The sequence below is a fragment of the Pygoscelis adeliae genome, unplaced genomic scaffold (assembly GCF_000699105.1).
Source record: "Pygoscelis adeliae isolate BGI_AS28 unplaced genomic scaffold, ASM69910v1 Scaffold60, whole genome shotgun sequence".
NCBI lineage: Eukaryota > Metazoa > Chordata > Aves > Sphenisciformes > Spheniscidae > Pygoscelis > Pygoscelis adeliae.
This window is the reverse complement of record NW_008823954.1, coordinates 1,133,430-1,150,977: the sequence shown is the minus strand read 5'-3', so window position 1 is coordinate 1,150,977 and position 17,548 is coordinate 1,133,430. Positions and strand designations below refer to the sequence as shown.

The 17,548-nt window shown below is 46.6% G+C and overlaps 1 protein-coding gene across 1 annotated transcript in view; it reads right to left on the bottom strand.

The window, feature by feature from the left end:
* Window positions 1-12,750: 12,750 nt before the first annotated feature.
* Window positions 12,751-17,548, bottom strand: part of RBX1 (ring-box 1, E3 ubiquitin protein ligase) — a 17,265-nt gene continuing 12,467 nt past the window's right edge. The window contains exons 3-5 of the mRNA XM_009322626.1: window positions 15,628-15,698; window positions 14,293-14,378; window positions 12,751-12,927 (exon numbers count right to left, since the gene is read on the bottom strand). Coding sequence (XP_009320901.1) covers window positions 12,915-12,927; window positions 14,293-14,378; window positions 15,628-15,698 — 170 coding nt within the window. The 3' untranslated portion in view covers window positions 12,751-12,914. The remainder of the gene's footprint in view (window positions 12,928-14,292; window positions 14,379-15,627; window positions 15,699-17,548) is intronic.

Below are 17,548 nucleotides of genomic sequence, written 5' to 3'. Positions count from 1 at the left end.
GAAACTTGTTTCGTCATATTTAGCATTTCCCACTATATGACATGCAACTTTGCAAGGTGCTGTGCTTGGTGTTTGCACTGGAGCAAAGCCCTTAGTCACCTCCTGGTCCCAGCAGCAGTGTGTCAGTCCTCAGATCTTGCAAGAAGAGGCAAATTACTTTCACTTGCTCAAGGAAAAAAAAGGAAAAAAAAGGATAGTAAGAGGAAGTGAATAATTTAAAGCAGCAGGATCCAAAGTGAGTTCCTTTATTATAGAAAAGCCTGAATCATCTATTGGCATAGTATGGAGGTTGCAAATGCCCGAGTGATGGCAGGGAAATCTTTCCATGCAAGAAGGTGCACGTACCGATGGCAAAACAAGTAAACTAGACTTTGCTAACTGCTTGCTGCAGTTTTATCCGACAGGGCTCCTTGCTCAGAGCTGAGAAAATGACTGCCCTGGGGCTGCCTTTCCCCAGCGAACCTCCACGGGGCCCGGAGGACTGACAAGTCCAGGCTCCGACATGCTCTAAGAGGAAGATAATCCTGTAGAGAAGATCTTCTACTGAGAACATTTAGCATCGTGTGTTTTAATATGTTTGGTTGCCTAAAATGTTGGTGGATTTGTTTTCCAAATCAGGCATTTTGCCCACGGGAACCTGGAGAGCTTTATCAGAGCATTTTGCTCCCCACACCACCACCTCAGTCACCGACCCTGAAATATTCACCCCCAGAAAGGAACAGGTAGAGGTTGCAGTGATCGTAGCGCTCCTGATGGGAGGCACCAAGCAGGTGCTCTTGAAGATTGCCAAGTCTTCCTATACAGGACTTCCTATACTGTAACCAGCCTCCCGAAAGAGGCTGCAGCATGAGCCCCCCGAACACAGTACGGCGCATTTGCAGGGCTCGCTCCCCCACGCGGGCAGCCAGCTGCACTCTGCAATTTGCTGTAGCCTCCAAATCATCTCCAAAGGTGATCCCGAATACCCCTGTTGGCAATTCAGTGGTGGGGAGTCCACCATCCTTGGTACGATGTCAAACCCTGCATCAGGCTGTGAGGCTCCCACACCTCTGGCAGTAAGAGAGACCTCTGCCAAAACTCCCACCCCTGCAGCCAGATTTATGGGCTGGCGAAAAGCTGGACCTGCCATGCTCTTCTCCAGCCATAAACCAGGCAGCCCTTGTAGAAATAAGCCTTGTCATTAAGGCCCAGTTGAGATGCACAGTGCAGCGCATCTCTTGTTTGAGCTACAGCTCCAGCATCTCCACAGACTCCAGCTGACATCTTCTAGGTGATGTTTTCAAATTTCCTCTCAGTATGATGAAAGACTGGAAGTTCAATTTATTAAAAGAAATAATCTCAGCTCCTGGAGCTGAGATTTCGATTTCATCACCTCGCTCCAGTAGCTGGGACCTTGGCACAGATGGATAGTGCCTATCTGTTAATCCAGCGCCGGAGAGAAGAAAGAAAGAAAAAGCTCGTTGTTTCGTAGCAAACCAAAGAGAGAAATCATTTTGGGGCCCTGCTCCTACCCAAGACTCAAAGAGCACTGATGCATCAAGGCCTTAGAGTGTTTTTTTTTTTTTTTGCAAAGGTCAAGCACACGTCCCCGATACGGAATGAACGGAATAAAAATTGGCATCGGTGTGACTAAAACCTTGATGCAGAGTCACTGCGAGTAAAAACCCCAGAGAACATGAAACAGTGTTATAGCTGTACTACAAGGCTTTGGATTTTTTTTTCCACTACCCCTCTGGTGCCTAGTGTTCCTGCAATTAATTTAGTCTGTGTTTCTAACAGTGTGTGAGCAGGAGAGGACAGGAATGGAGCATGAAGCAAATTGATTTTTGGTTCCCCTTGTATCCAAACAGTACGACTTGTTAAAAGAAGAGCTTACATTTTAGCCCCAGCATAAATCTCTTACCTTCTGGGTAATCCATGGAAAAAAAAAAAAAACCCAAAGGGCATTTTGGGGAGGAAAAAAGACGTGCACACAGAAGCACACAGAGGGACCTGTGTACTGCGACTGGCAGAAGACAGGTGAGGACCGGGGCTGTGCGTGGGGATGCTGGATGCTGCCACCGGCAGCAGGCGGCTGCCTGGAGGCCACCCAGCGGGATGGGAAGCGGCTGCTCAGGACAGACAGCCAGGGACAGGAAGCCACCGATAAACTACTTCTGATCTCACCGTGACTCACTACAGAAACTTCCCTACCTTAGCTCGCCTTTTCAAGACAGTTTCACTGACGACTGATTCGTGGTGTTTCGGGTTTTTTAAACCAAACTTAGAAAGCAACCCAAACACATCAGCACTGAATAATCACCGTACATGTTTAGCACCTACATAATAAAAGCACTTGTGCTGCACTTTTCTGATCCGGAGCGCCATAGACTCTGAGTAATCGTTTCTAACCCTGTGCTACCAGTGTTTGCGTTGCTTTCCCGGGCCCGCCAATGAGAAAGCTGAGGCGGAGGGTGAGTCCGACGTCCTGGAAAGGCCGCAGAGTCAGACCGAAAGAGCGCGGGTGTCGCTGAGATTTTCAGCTCTCCCTGCTGCACGCAGCCTTTTCAAAAAGGCGGAGCCAGGACTCGTTGCCTGTATTTCTCTTCCTGCTGTCTCTTTGAACACCATTCTGCACGCAAACATGCCCACAGACTAAATATCTCGAAGCTCATCCTTTCCAGGAGGCGTTACATTACCTTGTCTTCTTCAAGCCTCCCTATGGCTTGTGCTGCAGCTGAACCCAAAGCAGCGGTGTGGGGAAAAATGGTGATGGAAATAATTCAAGGAAAGAAAGAAGGCGTAGCAGCTCTGCCAGCTTTTATATCTCCTCCTAAATTTGGCATGAACATACACGGCTCGGAGGAAGCACGTGCAGCCACGTTCCTCGCCCACAGCAGTTTTGAATGGGGGTAGGAGGACCTGTCGCCCCGAGAGCAAGTGATTTTCCCGGGCGTGCTGCGTCAGAGGGTTGGTGGTGCAGCCTGGCACACCGCAGTGCCCGTTGGGATGCGCTCCACACTGATCCCTGAAGCTGTTGGAGGTCTTTGGTGCTCACCTCCCATAGCCACCTCCCGGCTCGCCAGGGCAGGCGGGCGCAGCGTCTCCTCCGGCAGTGCCTGCAAGTGCGCGGGAAGCGAGCAGAGGCCTGGCTGGGGAAACGGGGAGGTGCGGAGCAGGGTGGGTGGACCGAGTGTCCAGCACATGGAGAGAAAATCGAAATCCCACGAAGGGACGGGTTCCTCGCTTGGAAGGCTGTTTGAAGGGCTGTTTTAAAAGATTTCTCCGGTGGACTGAGGAGGAAGAAGACATTTTAGATGCTTGAGGTACAGCACATGTTGCTTTCAGGTATGTTCATGGGGGATTTAAGGACAGCTTGATCTACTTAAAATGCAAAAGGTAGTCCAAGATAGACTGAAAATTTGGAACAAAACCGAAGAACATTATGTTGTTACAACCAGATAAACATTCTGTTCCTCTTTCAAAGATAAGCAGATTTTACTGCAGATCTTTCTACTTTTTATCCTCATGTTTTGTACTTCCGATGAACTGTTCTCTCAAGAGGAGGCAACCCCTCCATGCCCATGTTGCTGGGAGGAGCTGCTCCAGGTCCGGCTGGGGAATGAAATCTCGTCCTTGAAAGAAACTATCCATAATCAGTGAAGTCAGTGACTTCTCAAAATTGTATGGAGAGCCTTTTAATAAAAAAAAAAAAAAAAAAAATCAAAAAACAACCTGATTATGTTAGTCCCATGATAAGGAATTCAGCCTACTCTTACTTTACTCCACTTGCAGCTCGTCAGCTCTGCTTTTTTAGTGGCAGACACAATGGAAACACAAATTTGATGCCAGTCCTGGTTCCAGAACTGTAGTCAGTCCAAATGTAAAACCTCTTTGGTTAATAGTTTTAGCTGTGCCCTTCTTGAGTCTCCAGCCTTTAAGCATTCACTTGTCAGTGAAGTGCCAGTGTTCAGCCCCTGGCTCTTGTCCGGAGGCATCTCCTCAGGATGTCAGAGGTTTGCACAGTCAGATGTTGGATAAAACCTCGCGTTTCAAGGAGCCTCTCACAAGCCATTGGAGCTTATTTTGTCCAAGAAAAAATTATTTGAGATCCATAATAAGGAGTTTATTCCAGGTCTTTTTCTATTTTGTACGCAATATTTTAGTGCTGGCTCTACCCTTGCCAACCCCATGGGCTGCTATTTTGTTGTCGTTCCTGCTAATGAAGTAAACAGCTCTGCGTTGCAGCTCATGGTAATAACACAGCTATATCCCTAGTTGGCCTTGGCCAAGACAAGCTATTAAAATGATTTTTGTTTTGCCACGTTTCATTTTCTGAATCACCTTCAGGAGGCATGGAGCTGGTAGAAAGGCACCGAACAGGCTGAGAGTCAAAGGCAGGAAAAACATCTGAGACAAACCCGCTGCGCCAGGCTCTGCTGGGACAAAAGCAATAACGTTGCTTGTCTCCTAATGCCGTGCAAAGATGCGTGTGAGAAAAGGCTCATATTTTTGTGTGTTTGAAGTACAACCCCTTTTTTTTTTTTAATCTGCCATTTATAACTCATGGTGAAATGCCTGCGCAGACTGTCCACTGGCTTTTGCTACAGGGAGCTGGGCAGTGGAAAACCCCATTACTGGAGTAATTTTGCTCAGCAGTGTCTGTTCTGATGGGGGGGGGGGAGGAAGATTCTTTCACGTGACTTGAACTCTGCAGCCTGATACGATCATTAGAAAGCTTTGACTGTGTTATAAATAACTTTTGATGCTAGCACAGCTTTGTGCAGCCTCCTCTCTGAAGCGCCTACCTTGGCAGCCGCCATCAGCAGCCTCACCTAGCGTGGAGGTGTCCATGACGGCAGTCACTGGTGGGGATGGTGGGCTGAAGGGGTCATCTTTGCATTCACCGCGTGATGCTGCTGCCTTCTGCTTTGCTGGGGATGAGGAAGGCCCGAGCCCTTTCCTCTCCCCACATCTACCACCCCACGTGCTCCTTGACACGGGCTCATTTCTTTAGCTGTGGAGGGTTGCATCCACGTCTGGATCCCATAGGACCTTGGTATGGATCCGGCATCATTCATTGCATGGCCAAACCTTTTTTGAAATGGACCAGCAAATTTCGGGGCAGCCAGGAAAAAAGCCTTCTCCTCAGCAAAATAAGCCTCCGAGCAGCTGCCAAGTAGCTGCTGCAACAGCTCATGATGTCAGGTGGTGTTTGAAAGCCAGAGATTTATAATCCAGGGTCACATAAAGTCTATGGCAAATCAAATCTGTGATGAAAAAAAAAGCCTGGAATAAAAACATTCAGCACAGGAAGTCTGATAAACTGTTAATTTTACTTAGGATAATTACAGTATTTACATCTAGGTAGCGCTGGCAGGTCAGGGCTTTGATATACTCTAATGTGATTTATGGGGAGCAGAAAGGAGCTGGGTTGAGGTCATTGTCTTCGCCCCAGGAACATCCGCTCTCCGTGTAAAGCTCTGATGAGCATGTGCCGCCCCAGCAGACACAACCGACCACAGGTGCCTCTCGTCTGAAGCACGGCATCCTCGTGGGCTGCTGCTCAGAGATGACCCTACATCGTGCTGATTAAATGCTAATGAAGATACCACATTTATAGACAACCCAAAGAGCTTGACAAAGAGCCCAAGGGAATAAGCCAAAAATGGTGTACTGACCCCAGAAGAGACAAGTGGGAAAGGAGAAAGGAAATGAGGCTGCCTTATCTTCCAGGAGCTGCTTTTGGTGTTTCAGTAGATGGTTCATCAACAGCGGCCACAGCCCCAGGTATAAAAGAGGCCACCGTCATCACCCATAGCTCCATTCTGCCGATGCAACCTACAGCATCGGGCTGAGGAAACAGCCACGAAACGAGCAACGGCCGGGGCTCTAACATTGATTTTCAGCACAAATGCTGCAGCTGCTTGTGTTTTTGAGGATTTGCTGTGTCCCTCTCTCATGGATGCCATCCTCTCCCTTGGAGGTCTCCAGCTGTAAGCAGGACAAGCCATGTTGGTGAGGTGGTGGAGTCAGTTGCAACCCAGGACAGAAATGTCGCATGAGCACACTGGTTGCAGAAACAGTAAAAGCAATTTTTGAAAGAGATGTCGTATGTAATATGGGAATGGAATAAGGATGGGCTCCGTTCCTCCATCAGCAGAAGGAGCACCTCTGGGTGCCAGTCTCAGGTTTTAAAGGTGGGTAGCATCTGGACCAAAAAAAGGAGACTGTTGTTTGGATTTATCAACAGCTGGTGACTGCCTGAAAAGAGGCTGATGCTCGTGGGTGACACCAGGGGGGACAGGGACAATGTCTGGGAAATAGGTAAAAACCTCCTGAAGCAAATCCAGCACAGGCCTTTCTGAATTTTACCCTCCTGGAAGTGGTGTCCAGTAGACCCATCGGGATTTACATTTACCTCAACCCTCTCAAGAAAATCTCACGTGGATAAAATGAAATCTGTCCTAAAATGCCTGAAAAAGGATGGAGTATCTCATTCTGCCTCCTACCTGGGAGCAACACTTCTTTTCCGTCTCACCGCCCTGTAGGAAAGGTACACAGTGGCACCGAGAGACACCCAAAATATCTGCCTGGGAGGACAAGTCTGGGTTGTTCCTCACACCAATCCCTTTAGGGAGTGGTTTATCTTGTTGGAAGATTTCTGGAGAAAGCAGAGGCTCAGGGACAATCCTCACAGAGCTGTTGTCTTTCTTCGTAGACTTTCAGCCCTGAATGGTTCAGAGATCAGTGATTTATGAGTATTTTAAATGTTCGGTCTCCGCTTAGCTGAGCAGGGAGATGGATGGCCACTCACTCTGCGTGGAGCAGTGGGATGTGAGAGCCTTGGCACCTGGAGCCAGCTCTCACCCCCAAAGCTGAACATGAGTGAAAGGGTTTTGTGACAAGCATAATGACTTACACACTGAAACTGTAGAAAACCAAACTCACATTTTACAGAAAAGGCTGCAGCTCTGAGATGAATTTTGGCAAACACATGTCCTTCAAAAAATCCACAATGCTGACATTCGGGGAGAGGCGGGGGGAAGTACACAAAATATCCAAGTCCATGTTTTTCATTAAAAAATCATAATGTTTCATGTCTAAAATGTCAAAATGAATCATTTCAATGCATCCGATACAACTGGGATGAAGAGACTGCTCCAACAGCATGCCACCTCTCTCAGCGAGCGGACGGGAGATGAATGCCCCTTTTGATTTGCATTGTAGCCGATGTCTTCTAGGACATGGAAGAGGAAGGGGGATGAAAAGGATACTAAGCAGGCTGCGTCTCCAGAGGAGAAAACTTTAATCCCCTTCCCCAGCACATAAGCGTCCACTTGAGACCCAGCACAGGAAGACGAAGAGGAAGGAGATGAGAGTGACCAAGGAAGAACAGCACAACCAGAAGAAGAGGACATTTTCTCAAAGGCACCGCCAGCACGCTGCCATCTAGAATCATCTGCCCGTGACAGCAGATCAACCGAAAATACCTACCTCATGCCCCATGGACACAAAATCCTGATGCGCCAGGGTCATACTGCTTTGCAGTCCCATCTTGAGTTTTGATACCTACCATGCTGGTACCTCTGGTACCTTTCCAGAGGCAACTGCCGTGCCCTCCTCCTGGCTTATGTGCTGGAGCAGTGAGGCCAGGACTCAACTTTCATACAAGGACCAAGAAATCAGCTGACTGAGCCATGTTCACAGTCATATGGAAAGAAAAGGCAGCAAACAGGCAAACTCCAGGCTGATGCAGTGAAGCAGGTAAATTCAGCGAGGTGGCAGGCAGTGGTGTGTCCCCACACCCAGATCTGGCCTTTCCAGAATCAGCTGGTGCTAATTTTCAACAGATTTTTAAATTGCAGCCTCAAATGCTTTTATGCTTTTTTTTTTTTTCTTTTGCAGCCGGGACCGTTGCTGGCAATGGCACGACGTGAAGGCCTGGCGAGCTGCGCCGTCACGGGGCTGAGCTTTAGGCAGCATTCTCTTCTGCGCCTGATGGGGAGAGGCTGGAAAGCAGCTGGAAAAAAAGTGAGACAACAGGCCAACGACCTATTGTTGAGAAGGAGTTAAGTGACAGAGAGACAAAACAGACCTTCCAGTAACTTGTTGCTTGACTTCTGGGATTGGATGCAACTTCAGCCCAGGTGAGCCAAAAATCATCCCACCAACCCCCCCCGCAAGGCTATGGAGGGAGGAACCGCACCATTGATGCCTCAGCATCTCCATGGGAACTGGATCAGAGGGGGGAAAAGTGGAAGAGGAGAGCAGAGTGTGGACAGGAGCGAGCAGCGGGTAACAAGGAGGTGGCGGCAGTGGGGATGAGCGGCGTGTGGAAGCCATCCGTGCGCCTGAGACACCCCACGGTGAGCAGTAACAGGCTTGCTGCAAAACCTGCTGCCTTGGTGAAGAAAACGAAGCAGCATAGTGTGCGTGGCAGGGGGACGGCATGTTTCCTCACAGCAGATTAAAGCCAGCAGCAATATCAGCAAAGTGAGCTTGTGGGGAAAAGCAAAAGCAGGCAAGAAGAGCTTGCTCTTCCCACAGGTTTTGTGGGGAGGAGAAGAACAGGGTGAGCAAAGCAGGGAGACAAGGGATGCTTCTCCACCCACATCCTCCTCCTCCCCTCCAGCCCCCTGGGGAACCTGTGGCAGGAAAATAGCCTCAGCAGTGTCACCTCCTCCCTCTTCCCTCCAGCTGTGGCCTGGGGGTCTCTGGGCAGTGGTGGCTTTCACCTGGGCTGGGGTGAGCAACCTGGGGTTCCAGTGCCCGTTGAGCCCACCCAAAGCATCGTCATTCACCACTGAGGGGCTCGTCCCTTCGCTGGGTGGCAAAGCAGCTGCCTTAGGGCAGAAGGACGGGAGTTCATGGCGGGCCAGGGAAAGGACCAGCAGCAGGCTGGCCGAGTGCCGCTCACGGGCATCAGCTCTGCACCTTGCAAGCGCCTCTCTGCTGTCCCACAATGGCACCACGTTCCTGCTGCCCAAGAACAATGTGGGAGCATTCCCACACTGCCGAGGGGAAGAGCTTGTGCTCTCCACCAACACCTGCACTGGTAGCCCCCACTCGCTGGGATGTCTCTTCGCCTGCCTCCTGATGGGAGCAGTGTCTTGGGCAAGCACAGGCAGTGACAGTCTTGGTCTCTGCTTCTGCCCATCTCTTCTTCACGTTACCTTCCCAACGGTTCTTCTCCCCTGCTCCTTTCTAGCTGAGGGAGTGAAACCCATGGTGGTGTCAGTCAGGGAAGTGGTGGTGTTGCCATCCTCTGCCCTGATGCCTTTGGAGGTGGGAGTTTTCCAGAAACAGTGCAGATCTCCCTGCCGCATGTGCTCCCCTCCTGGAAGCTCAGCTCTGCCTGCACTGGCTCACACGACACCAGTGCTGCTTGGGTCATCTTCACATCAGCTTTGCTGAGCATTTTGTGGCCCCAGACTACTTCGAGATGCCTTTAGCTTTTTCACAAGGAGCTAGTGGAAGAGGACTGATGGATGCTAGTGTCTTTGCTTGCCTGCACACACAGATGCAGATGGCTACTCCTGCCTCCCCTCTTGAAGGTGTATTTTCACATGTGTGAGTTGGGTTTCACCATTGTGCCTGACCGCACAGTGGTGGGAGCAGCTCCCAGGGCTCCCCCATGAGGGGTATGGGCATGGGGCCACCCAAAGCAGTTACAAAGCTTCCTCATCCCAACGCAGACATCTGCATCTCCACAGATACTCCTTCCCCATCTGACTGAGGCAGGAGGACACAACTGTGAAGTTCACTCCATGGTGTGTTGCTACAAGCCTGGCAAACTGGTTGAGGCTTCAGCCATTCCTCTCAGACAACAGACACCTTTCAACCAGCAGACTCCTGACAGCCTGTGATTATTTTAATGTATGGCCTGCAAGGTGATTTTGAGGAGGAAACTCGACACCCTGAGTTTCCCCCTCAAACTGCTGCTCGGTTTGGTTGCTGTCTGTCCCCTCCCACTTCCACACAGCCCAACGTGCTGTCTCGGTGCCACATCGTCCCGATTCCAGCATTTTAATGCAAGAGCAGCAAGGGATTTGTCGCACAAGGCACAGCCGATGCCGTGCAGCACCTGGGGCTCATTGCCTCCCTTCCAAAAGGAAGAGAAGGAAGCCACTGTCTGGTCATTTTGGCCTGCCCAGAACACTCTCTGCCAGGACAAGCTCAGTGATGCAGCTAGTCTCAGCTGAAAAACCTGTGGAAAGCATCAGAAATGTCAAAATTGCCTTCTGCTCTGCAGCAGGTCTACCAGTGATTTGTTTTTCTCTAAGCCGGGCAGCTGCAGGATACGCTACTCTCTGCAGTTTTAACTGTCATGTCCTCCTGATCGTATTTTTGTGTCCACAGCTCAGACACATCCTCCATTTATAGGACAGGCAAACGGCACTGACATGGTCATCGTTTCTCCCCTGCACACCTACCTTCCCCCTGGGATGCTTAGAAATGTGTCCAACTCCTCCTTCCACCCCAAAAACCTGTCTGTATTTTGCAAGAAGGGGAAGCTGTAGCCCAAAATGATTGTTGCTTCAGGAAAAAAGGAAGAGGTGGTGGGAAGGAATGGGCTTTCCCCCTCCCACCACGTCCAGTGGAGATGGAGGCCAAACCGTGAAAGTCAGGACAGAGCGATGCCAGCCTGAGTGAGCAACCATGCCCCGGGGAAATGGGGCTCTGTGCCTTTGGATAAAATAGATCCCTCTTACCTTCGCTTGACGCTGCCTGTGCTGCGGAGCTTCTCTCTTAGGTCGCTTGCTGAAGCTTTTCCTTCTCCCCCAAATACAACCCTTAACGCGTGCTACAAAAACAGGGCTGCAGGCAGCCCTGAGCTGGAGCTGCCGTGGGTCGTCACAGAGCTCGGGCCCTTTGCGGCAGAGGAACAGCAGCAGGGACATTTCAGTGGGCAGCAGCTGAAAAAGGATTTTCTTTCCCAGGTCTGCAAGCATTTGCTGCTTTGCAGTCTGTATTTTCCCATTTTAAATCAAATCTGAAATCAAATTTAACAGTTATTTACTGGTGCAGCTTTACGCGCTGCACCAGAAGAGAGGTTCAAAGGGTGTGGGGGGAGAGTGCCTGTAGCCTGCCATTTGGAGGGATCCATTAAAAAAAAAGCAATAAAAAAAATACAAAAAGAAACTGTCTTCTTGCAGACACAGCCTCAAGCAAATGCACACGAAGCCATGAAGGAGAGGGAAACGCCTGCACTGATGTATCTGTCCCCAGCCAAAAACATATGCTCACGGCAATATGCACAGACTGAAGGGAGACAAACCAGAATGATGTAGCTGGACCCAAAACAAAGTTCTCAAGGAAATAAATTCCCCGATCAGCGAGCATCTGGGTTCCAGGTCCTGAAAAATCAAACACTATATAAAATGGACTATCATAAACAGGGACATGTGACCTTTTGCTCAGCTGGACAGGACATTCAAATGGGAGTTCAAATCCCAGGGAATGGCATTTAACCTGGATATCCCGCTGCCTGGATGAATGCTTTGACCACTGTAAGGTCACCTTTCCCTCCCCCGCTCCTCTTCTGTCTCATTCCTGCCCCCATCACCAAAACCACCTTGCAAATTCAGGATGAGCTTTCTACCAGCTAAACCTGGTAAATAAACTGTCCAGCTATAAACTCTCCAGATTCTGGTTGTTCCTTTTTTCTTCTTCAGGGTGGAAAACAGCGAACCGTATCATTTCAGAGCACTGACACCAGCTGATAAAATAATCCTGACATTTGCTTGCTGCAGGTTAAAGAAAGCCCCAGCAATTACTGAAAAACCTGCAAGTTTTGGTTCTGTCAATGACCAACTTTATTCCCTATCACTATAGTACACTAATGTTTAACATCAGCTATCAAATTTCCCATCCTCAATAACTAGCAAAAAAGTGTTGATCCAAAGGTGGTATCACGAACAACCAATGAAAGAAATTTACTGTGTCTACCGCTGCTGGCATGAAGGGACACAGCCTCGTGTAGCAGGAAGAATTTCTTTGACCTTGTTTGAGTTCCCGGCATCTGCTGATGCTGTCAACATAGGGGCCAAAATTGCATGCAGCGAGGAGGATACCAGGCTGTTTGGCACAGGAGATACCAAACAAAACATTACGCAGTTTTCATAGGAACAATTTTTGGCCACTAAGAACTACGGCTTCGCTCAAACTGGGAAAATACCAGTAGAAAGCCAACCAAGAATTAGTTTGTTCATACACTGCTTATTTTTAGCTCTCCAGCCAAACTAGCATGTGAATTTCCTGAGTTTACTTTCACCTGACACATGAAGGTGCTTTATGAGCACTGATAAAAACTAACACTCAGTTAATGTCCCCCAAGCTAAACGGACAGAACTGGGAACAGTTAGTGAAATTTTCCTCTGTAGGGGAGCTGGTCTAGTCAAACTCAAGAGCAGAAGCAAGAGAGAGTAGTTTCTAACAATGACACAACCCCTAATTGTATAGATCATCATTTCAACTCAGCTGCAAGAAAGCATGTCCGCATGAAATGCTATTTGCATAAATTACACTTAGCCAGGCCAAGTCCTGCACCCGTTGCACTACACGATGGAGCTTAATGCTGACCTCAGTGAGCCAGAGGTGTGGTTCTCAATTGCGTGGGAGTAAGACCAAACCCACAGTCAAAAACTGGGCACAGCAACAAGAAGAGCTGCCCAGCTTAAGAGTTGCCTGGCTTATCCCCAGTCTCCAGATAATTCTCCTCCCTCGTTCACCGACTGCCCGCTCCTGAACACAAGACAAAAAACTTTGACGGGAAGCTCCAGCAAGATTTTATTCAATGGTATACAATAGGGAGAAATTAAGATTAAAGAAGAGTCGTATACATTACTGATTTTTCAAGTTGCTAAAACAAACCCATAGTGACATGAACAACTGAGGCTGACGACGTAACAAGAAGCGTGGCCACCATCTCTCTAGTGTCCATACCTGCAAATACATAATATGTTAATGCTTTTTAAAAAATTATGTTTCATACTAGTGCTGACTTGGGCAGATTTATTCTCATTCTACCATGATGTAATTAACACGTAAACCAGATGAAGGTGAAATGCTATGGTATGGAAACCTTAGGAAGTTCTCCACGTTTCACTTCCCCCAAAAGTCTATCCAGATACTAGTTAGAAGAGAGACTGAGCAATCCACAATATCATATGCAAGAGACCCTTGGTATCATCATCTTTTGCCCTGAATCCCACTTCAAACGTACCCTGCGTGAAAACAAGGCCAAAGCCTGTCAGAGCCCCAGACGTATTGCTGAGCAGCCACAAGGAGATACTGACTCACGTCTCCATTTCTCATCATGCTGCCCATGCAATATTAAGTCACTAGTCACACAGCCCAGTCACTGGGCTCAGTTTTCATTAAGTGTTCATTAAAACATCTTAACATCAAAACTATGGTACTCAAGTTGTCATGTCAATGACAATTTGCACAACTGATTGTGAACCAGATCCCAGAGACAATCCTGAACAGTTACAAGATCTGTTTTGCTTTGTTTTAATCTGGACTCCTGTTAGAATTAATATGTTAGGGTTTGGTTTTTTTTTTTAAAGGGGGTGGGGAGAGGGAAAATCCACAGTTAAGAAAAGATTAATGGATAAATGGTGCAGAATGAAGCAAGTGACAGGCAAACTTCCTAACTACTCTCAATGTACAACTACCCCTCAAAAACCCATCCATGGAGCTCCTATTATTATTATTCTAACAACAGACCTTTGAAAAACACAAAACAAAACAAAGAATACCGAAATTATGAATAAATGGGCCAAGGCTGTAGCAATAGCTGCATGGATATTTGATTTCCAGATGCTAGGAAATCAGCTGTATTAATCTCTTAGCCTATTAGAGTTATAAAACAAACCACCAAGATACAGAGGGACCCAGTAAGATGTCTGGCACCTCAGCAGAAATGCTTTGGAACACAAGCAGCTAAATTCAGGTCATTTTCTAAACCCAAATTGCTTATGCGGCAGTATAGCATTCACCTGAGGCTCCACTTTCGGTGAATTCCATTTCTCTTCTGCTCTCCATTCTTCAGAGAGAATGTCAATAGAAAGCACTACTTTTTAACAACTCCCACTTACCCCGCAGCTATCTGGGCTTCCTTCAGAGCTCATTTACCACCGGGTGACTAAGAAAAGGTCCCTATACTGAAGAAAAAACCTTCCCCTACAGCAACCATGCCCTCAGACCCACAAATGAGAGAGATTACCCACATATCTGACATTGATCATTTCTATTACCAGAAGGACAATTGGATTTTTCATCTTGAAATCTGTACAGGATACCTACTTTTGGAACTCCCATTCCCTGTTGTCCAGCGGACATACTTGGCGAGTTTTGAGCCAGCGAGAGATGCAGTGGAAGTGGAAAGCATGCTGGAAGAGAAAGTTCAGATCACATCATTTCAGAACACATGAATGTATCTCAATGTGAAAACTACCACTGAAAGCATCGCAGTGAGAAGAGAGTAGCAAGTGTTTGAGACAAAGGTGGGGAGGACTAATCAGCCAGCTCACTGGTAAACAAGGAATTGATCCACATTTTCAGAGAGGAAGGGAACATTAGTGAAATGGCAGCAGGGAGCCTGTTCCACAGTGCATGCAGTGGCAAGTGACTGACTTCTGATGAAGGAGAGAACGCAGAGTTCAGCAGCTGCTAAAATTGGCAGAGCAGATGCTGATAAGAAGCATAATCAGAAAGACAAGAAAGAGGATTTCACAGTGAGTAGCAGGGATGATATGTATGTATACATGCTGAAGCTTTCTGCCAGTCTTCTGGACAAACCAAAGCTTGAATAAAAAGGAACTTGCAAAATTAGAAAGAAAAAAAAATCTCTATTACATCTTTAATAAGGACACCCTTTTCCATACCCCATACAGCTACTTAAAAACAAGGTTCCACTTGTGGTAACTCTTGCACACAAAACCATAATTTTGACACTAGAATATTCTGACATGGTTAAAAAGTTGCTCTTGTCCTCTACAAACAGAATTGCAACATTTATAATCCTGTTCCAGTACTATCACGCTGTAACTTCATCCCACAGCATAGTGAGGACGGGACTGAGGAACAGGTAGTTATTCCATTATGGAAAATTTTATCTTTCAACTCAGGCCCAAGCTAGCTAAGAGGTATGCAAGTTTGAGTTCACATGCTAGTGGGACCATGTATGAAGGAGTGCATACGGCAACAGATTGAAGAGCTAGAGATTATACACTAGAACCAATTTGATCCTCCTCCAAAAGGGGAAACAAATCACCTAGTTACCCCATATTGACTCCTTGAATCAGCCTGCACAAAGACAAATCAAGCATGCTGACACCCAAATAATCCTATTTCCAGGAAAAAAAAAGGCATAGCTCCTAGGCAGAACCTTGATCAGGAAAATCATGCTCAAAATTAAAGATCTATTATGCTTCCAAAAAATATGGGTAAAGGCCTATCTTCCTCCCTTCTCTTCTGTGTCTTCCCTATTACACCTCTCCAACTTTCACTCTTTCTTTTTTCTTCAAAGTTCTTTTTTCTGGTGGATTATCTGAAACTTTTTATAGAACTTGTTTTGCCCCGAGTCATGAAAAAAGGGGATAGCATCACCACACGTGAGCTCCGCTCAGTTTTCCTTACATTGCAGACGCCCCATGCAACTGTGCACTCTTCAGAGGTAGCTGATGCTTGGTTTGCTTGACATTCTATGCCTGTGAAAACAAAGATTAAACACATATATGCAGGAGTAGAAGATGTACATGCAACACCAACTGCTAGATTTCTTCATAATAGCAAGGGCCGGGGGGAGAAGAGCTCTTTGTTTTGTTGCGTTCATTACACCAGAAGTGTCGAGAGCTGTTGGTTTAATGTGTACTGTTTTCCCAAAAGTATCAGATCAAAATATACTTCATCCTGCTTTCCTCCTTCCTCTACATTTTTAGTATTCCAAATTTCCAGAGGGCGAGAGCACATAGCTCATCTACCGGTAACATGTCTCTGCTTTCCAAATTTTAAGGATATTTTTAATTTGTTCTCTTGTGTTTTAATAGATGTCTTTTGATGATCAGTTGCAGTAGCAGAGCCGTGAAAGAAAGCTTACTTAAATTTCTTACCCAGGTTTCTCTAAATATAAATTCACTGTCTCGTCAGGCATTTTATATTATCAGTTATATTTACAAATTAATTTGCTCATGTAATGCTGGAGTTTGCTGGGCTCTCTTCTATAGTCTTGTGACAGTTAAGCACAGCCCAAAAATACACAATAAAAATACAGTTTAAAATGTATTTTTTGAACTTTTTACACCTTAGAGCTGAGTACCTAGGATGATCCCAAAAAAGATAAATACCATTTATGGGTTTGGGTTATGTTTTACTTTTTGTGTCAGATGGCATGGATGAAGGAGACGAGAGAGAGAAAAGAAGGAAGAACAGCACTGAGAAAATAAATCCAGCAACCTGGTTCTCCATTCTAGAGACTGAAAAATTCACTTCTGCTCCAGCTCAAGAAGAAACTTCAGGAGAAAAAAAAAAGATATTTCCAACTCCTCTACAGCCAGCAGCACAAACCTATGAGACCAACATTTTACTTCCTGCAAAAGGATGCTTTCCTTAAAAGTCAAGCCCAAATGGTTTAAAAAGACATGCTGATAGATGATCAGCTTAGGACTCGATACATGGGCTTGTTGCTTGCTTGTTTTGCAGTTCTTTTTTTCCTGGCAAAGAAAATGTCTGAATGAGCTCCAATTCTCTGTTCACTTTTAGTGTGCCTAAATATGCCCAGAGGAAAAGGAATTTGATTCCCCAATTAAAGATTCAAAAACTTTCAAACCCCACAGGTTTGGCTGAAAAATGTGACCTTTATTTGCTCTGTCCCATTCATCCCTTTCTCCATTTTTCACTCTCCCTCAGGTGTGGAGATGAAGGAAACAAGAGAAAGGCACGTTTTTCCTGAGACGTGAGAGATCAGTTAACCTCGGTCACGAGGAACAACTCAAAACAAGACTGAGGTCTAAAGAAACTCAGTAGCAACAACCATTCTGCAAGATCTGAATGAACCTTTCTTTATTATATGGCTTACATCAAGATACGATATACCACAGCAGGAAGTCCAAAGCTCAATCCCTGGCCTGCCTATAGAAGAGAACAAAATCCAGTGCACTTGAAATGTCTGATGTCTTAATTCCTTAAGCCCTCAATACATACAGCAATAAACCTAAATCTGATTAAGAAAATGGAAGATGCTCAAGAACCTTGAAGAGCTTCAATTACTTTGGACATTTGTTAAAATCTGACACCCAAGATTGCTGCAACAATTTTACTGTTACTGCAGTATAGACTCATGGTCTTGCTGAGTATCATGGGGCATATTATATTAGGTTTTAAATATTTGGCATAAGTCCGTACAGTAACAGAAAATGGTGAGAAGATTAGTAGTAGGAAAAGGAGAGGAAATTCATTTGAAGGAATAAAGGTCAACTGGTAAGCAGACTTTAACTCAGGAAGCCTCTGCTGAAAGCAAGGAAAATATTCCAGCACACAATATACTCATCTTGTTTCTTCT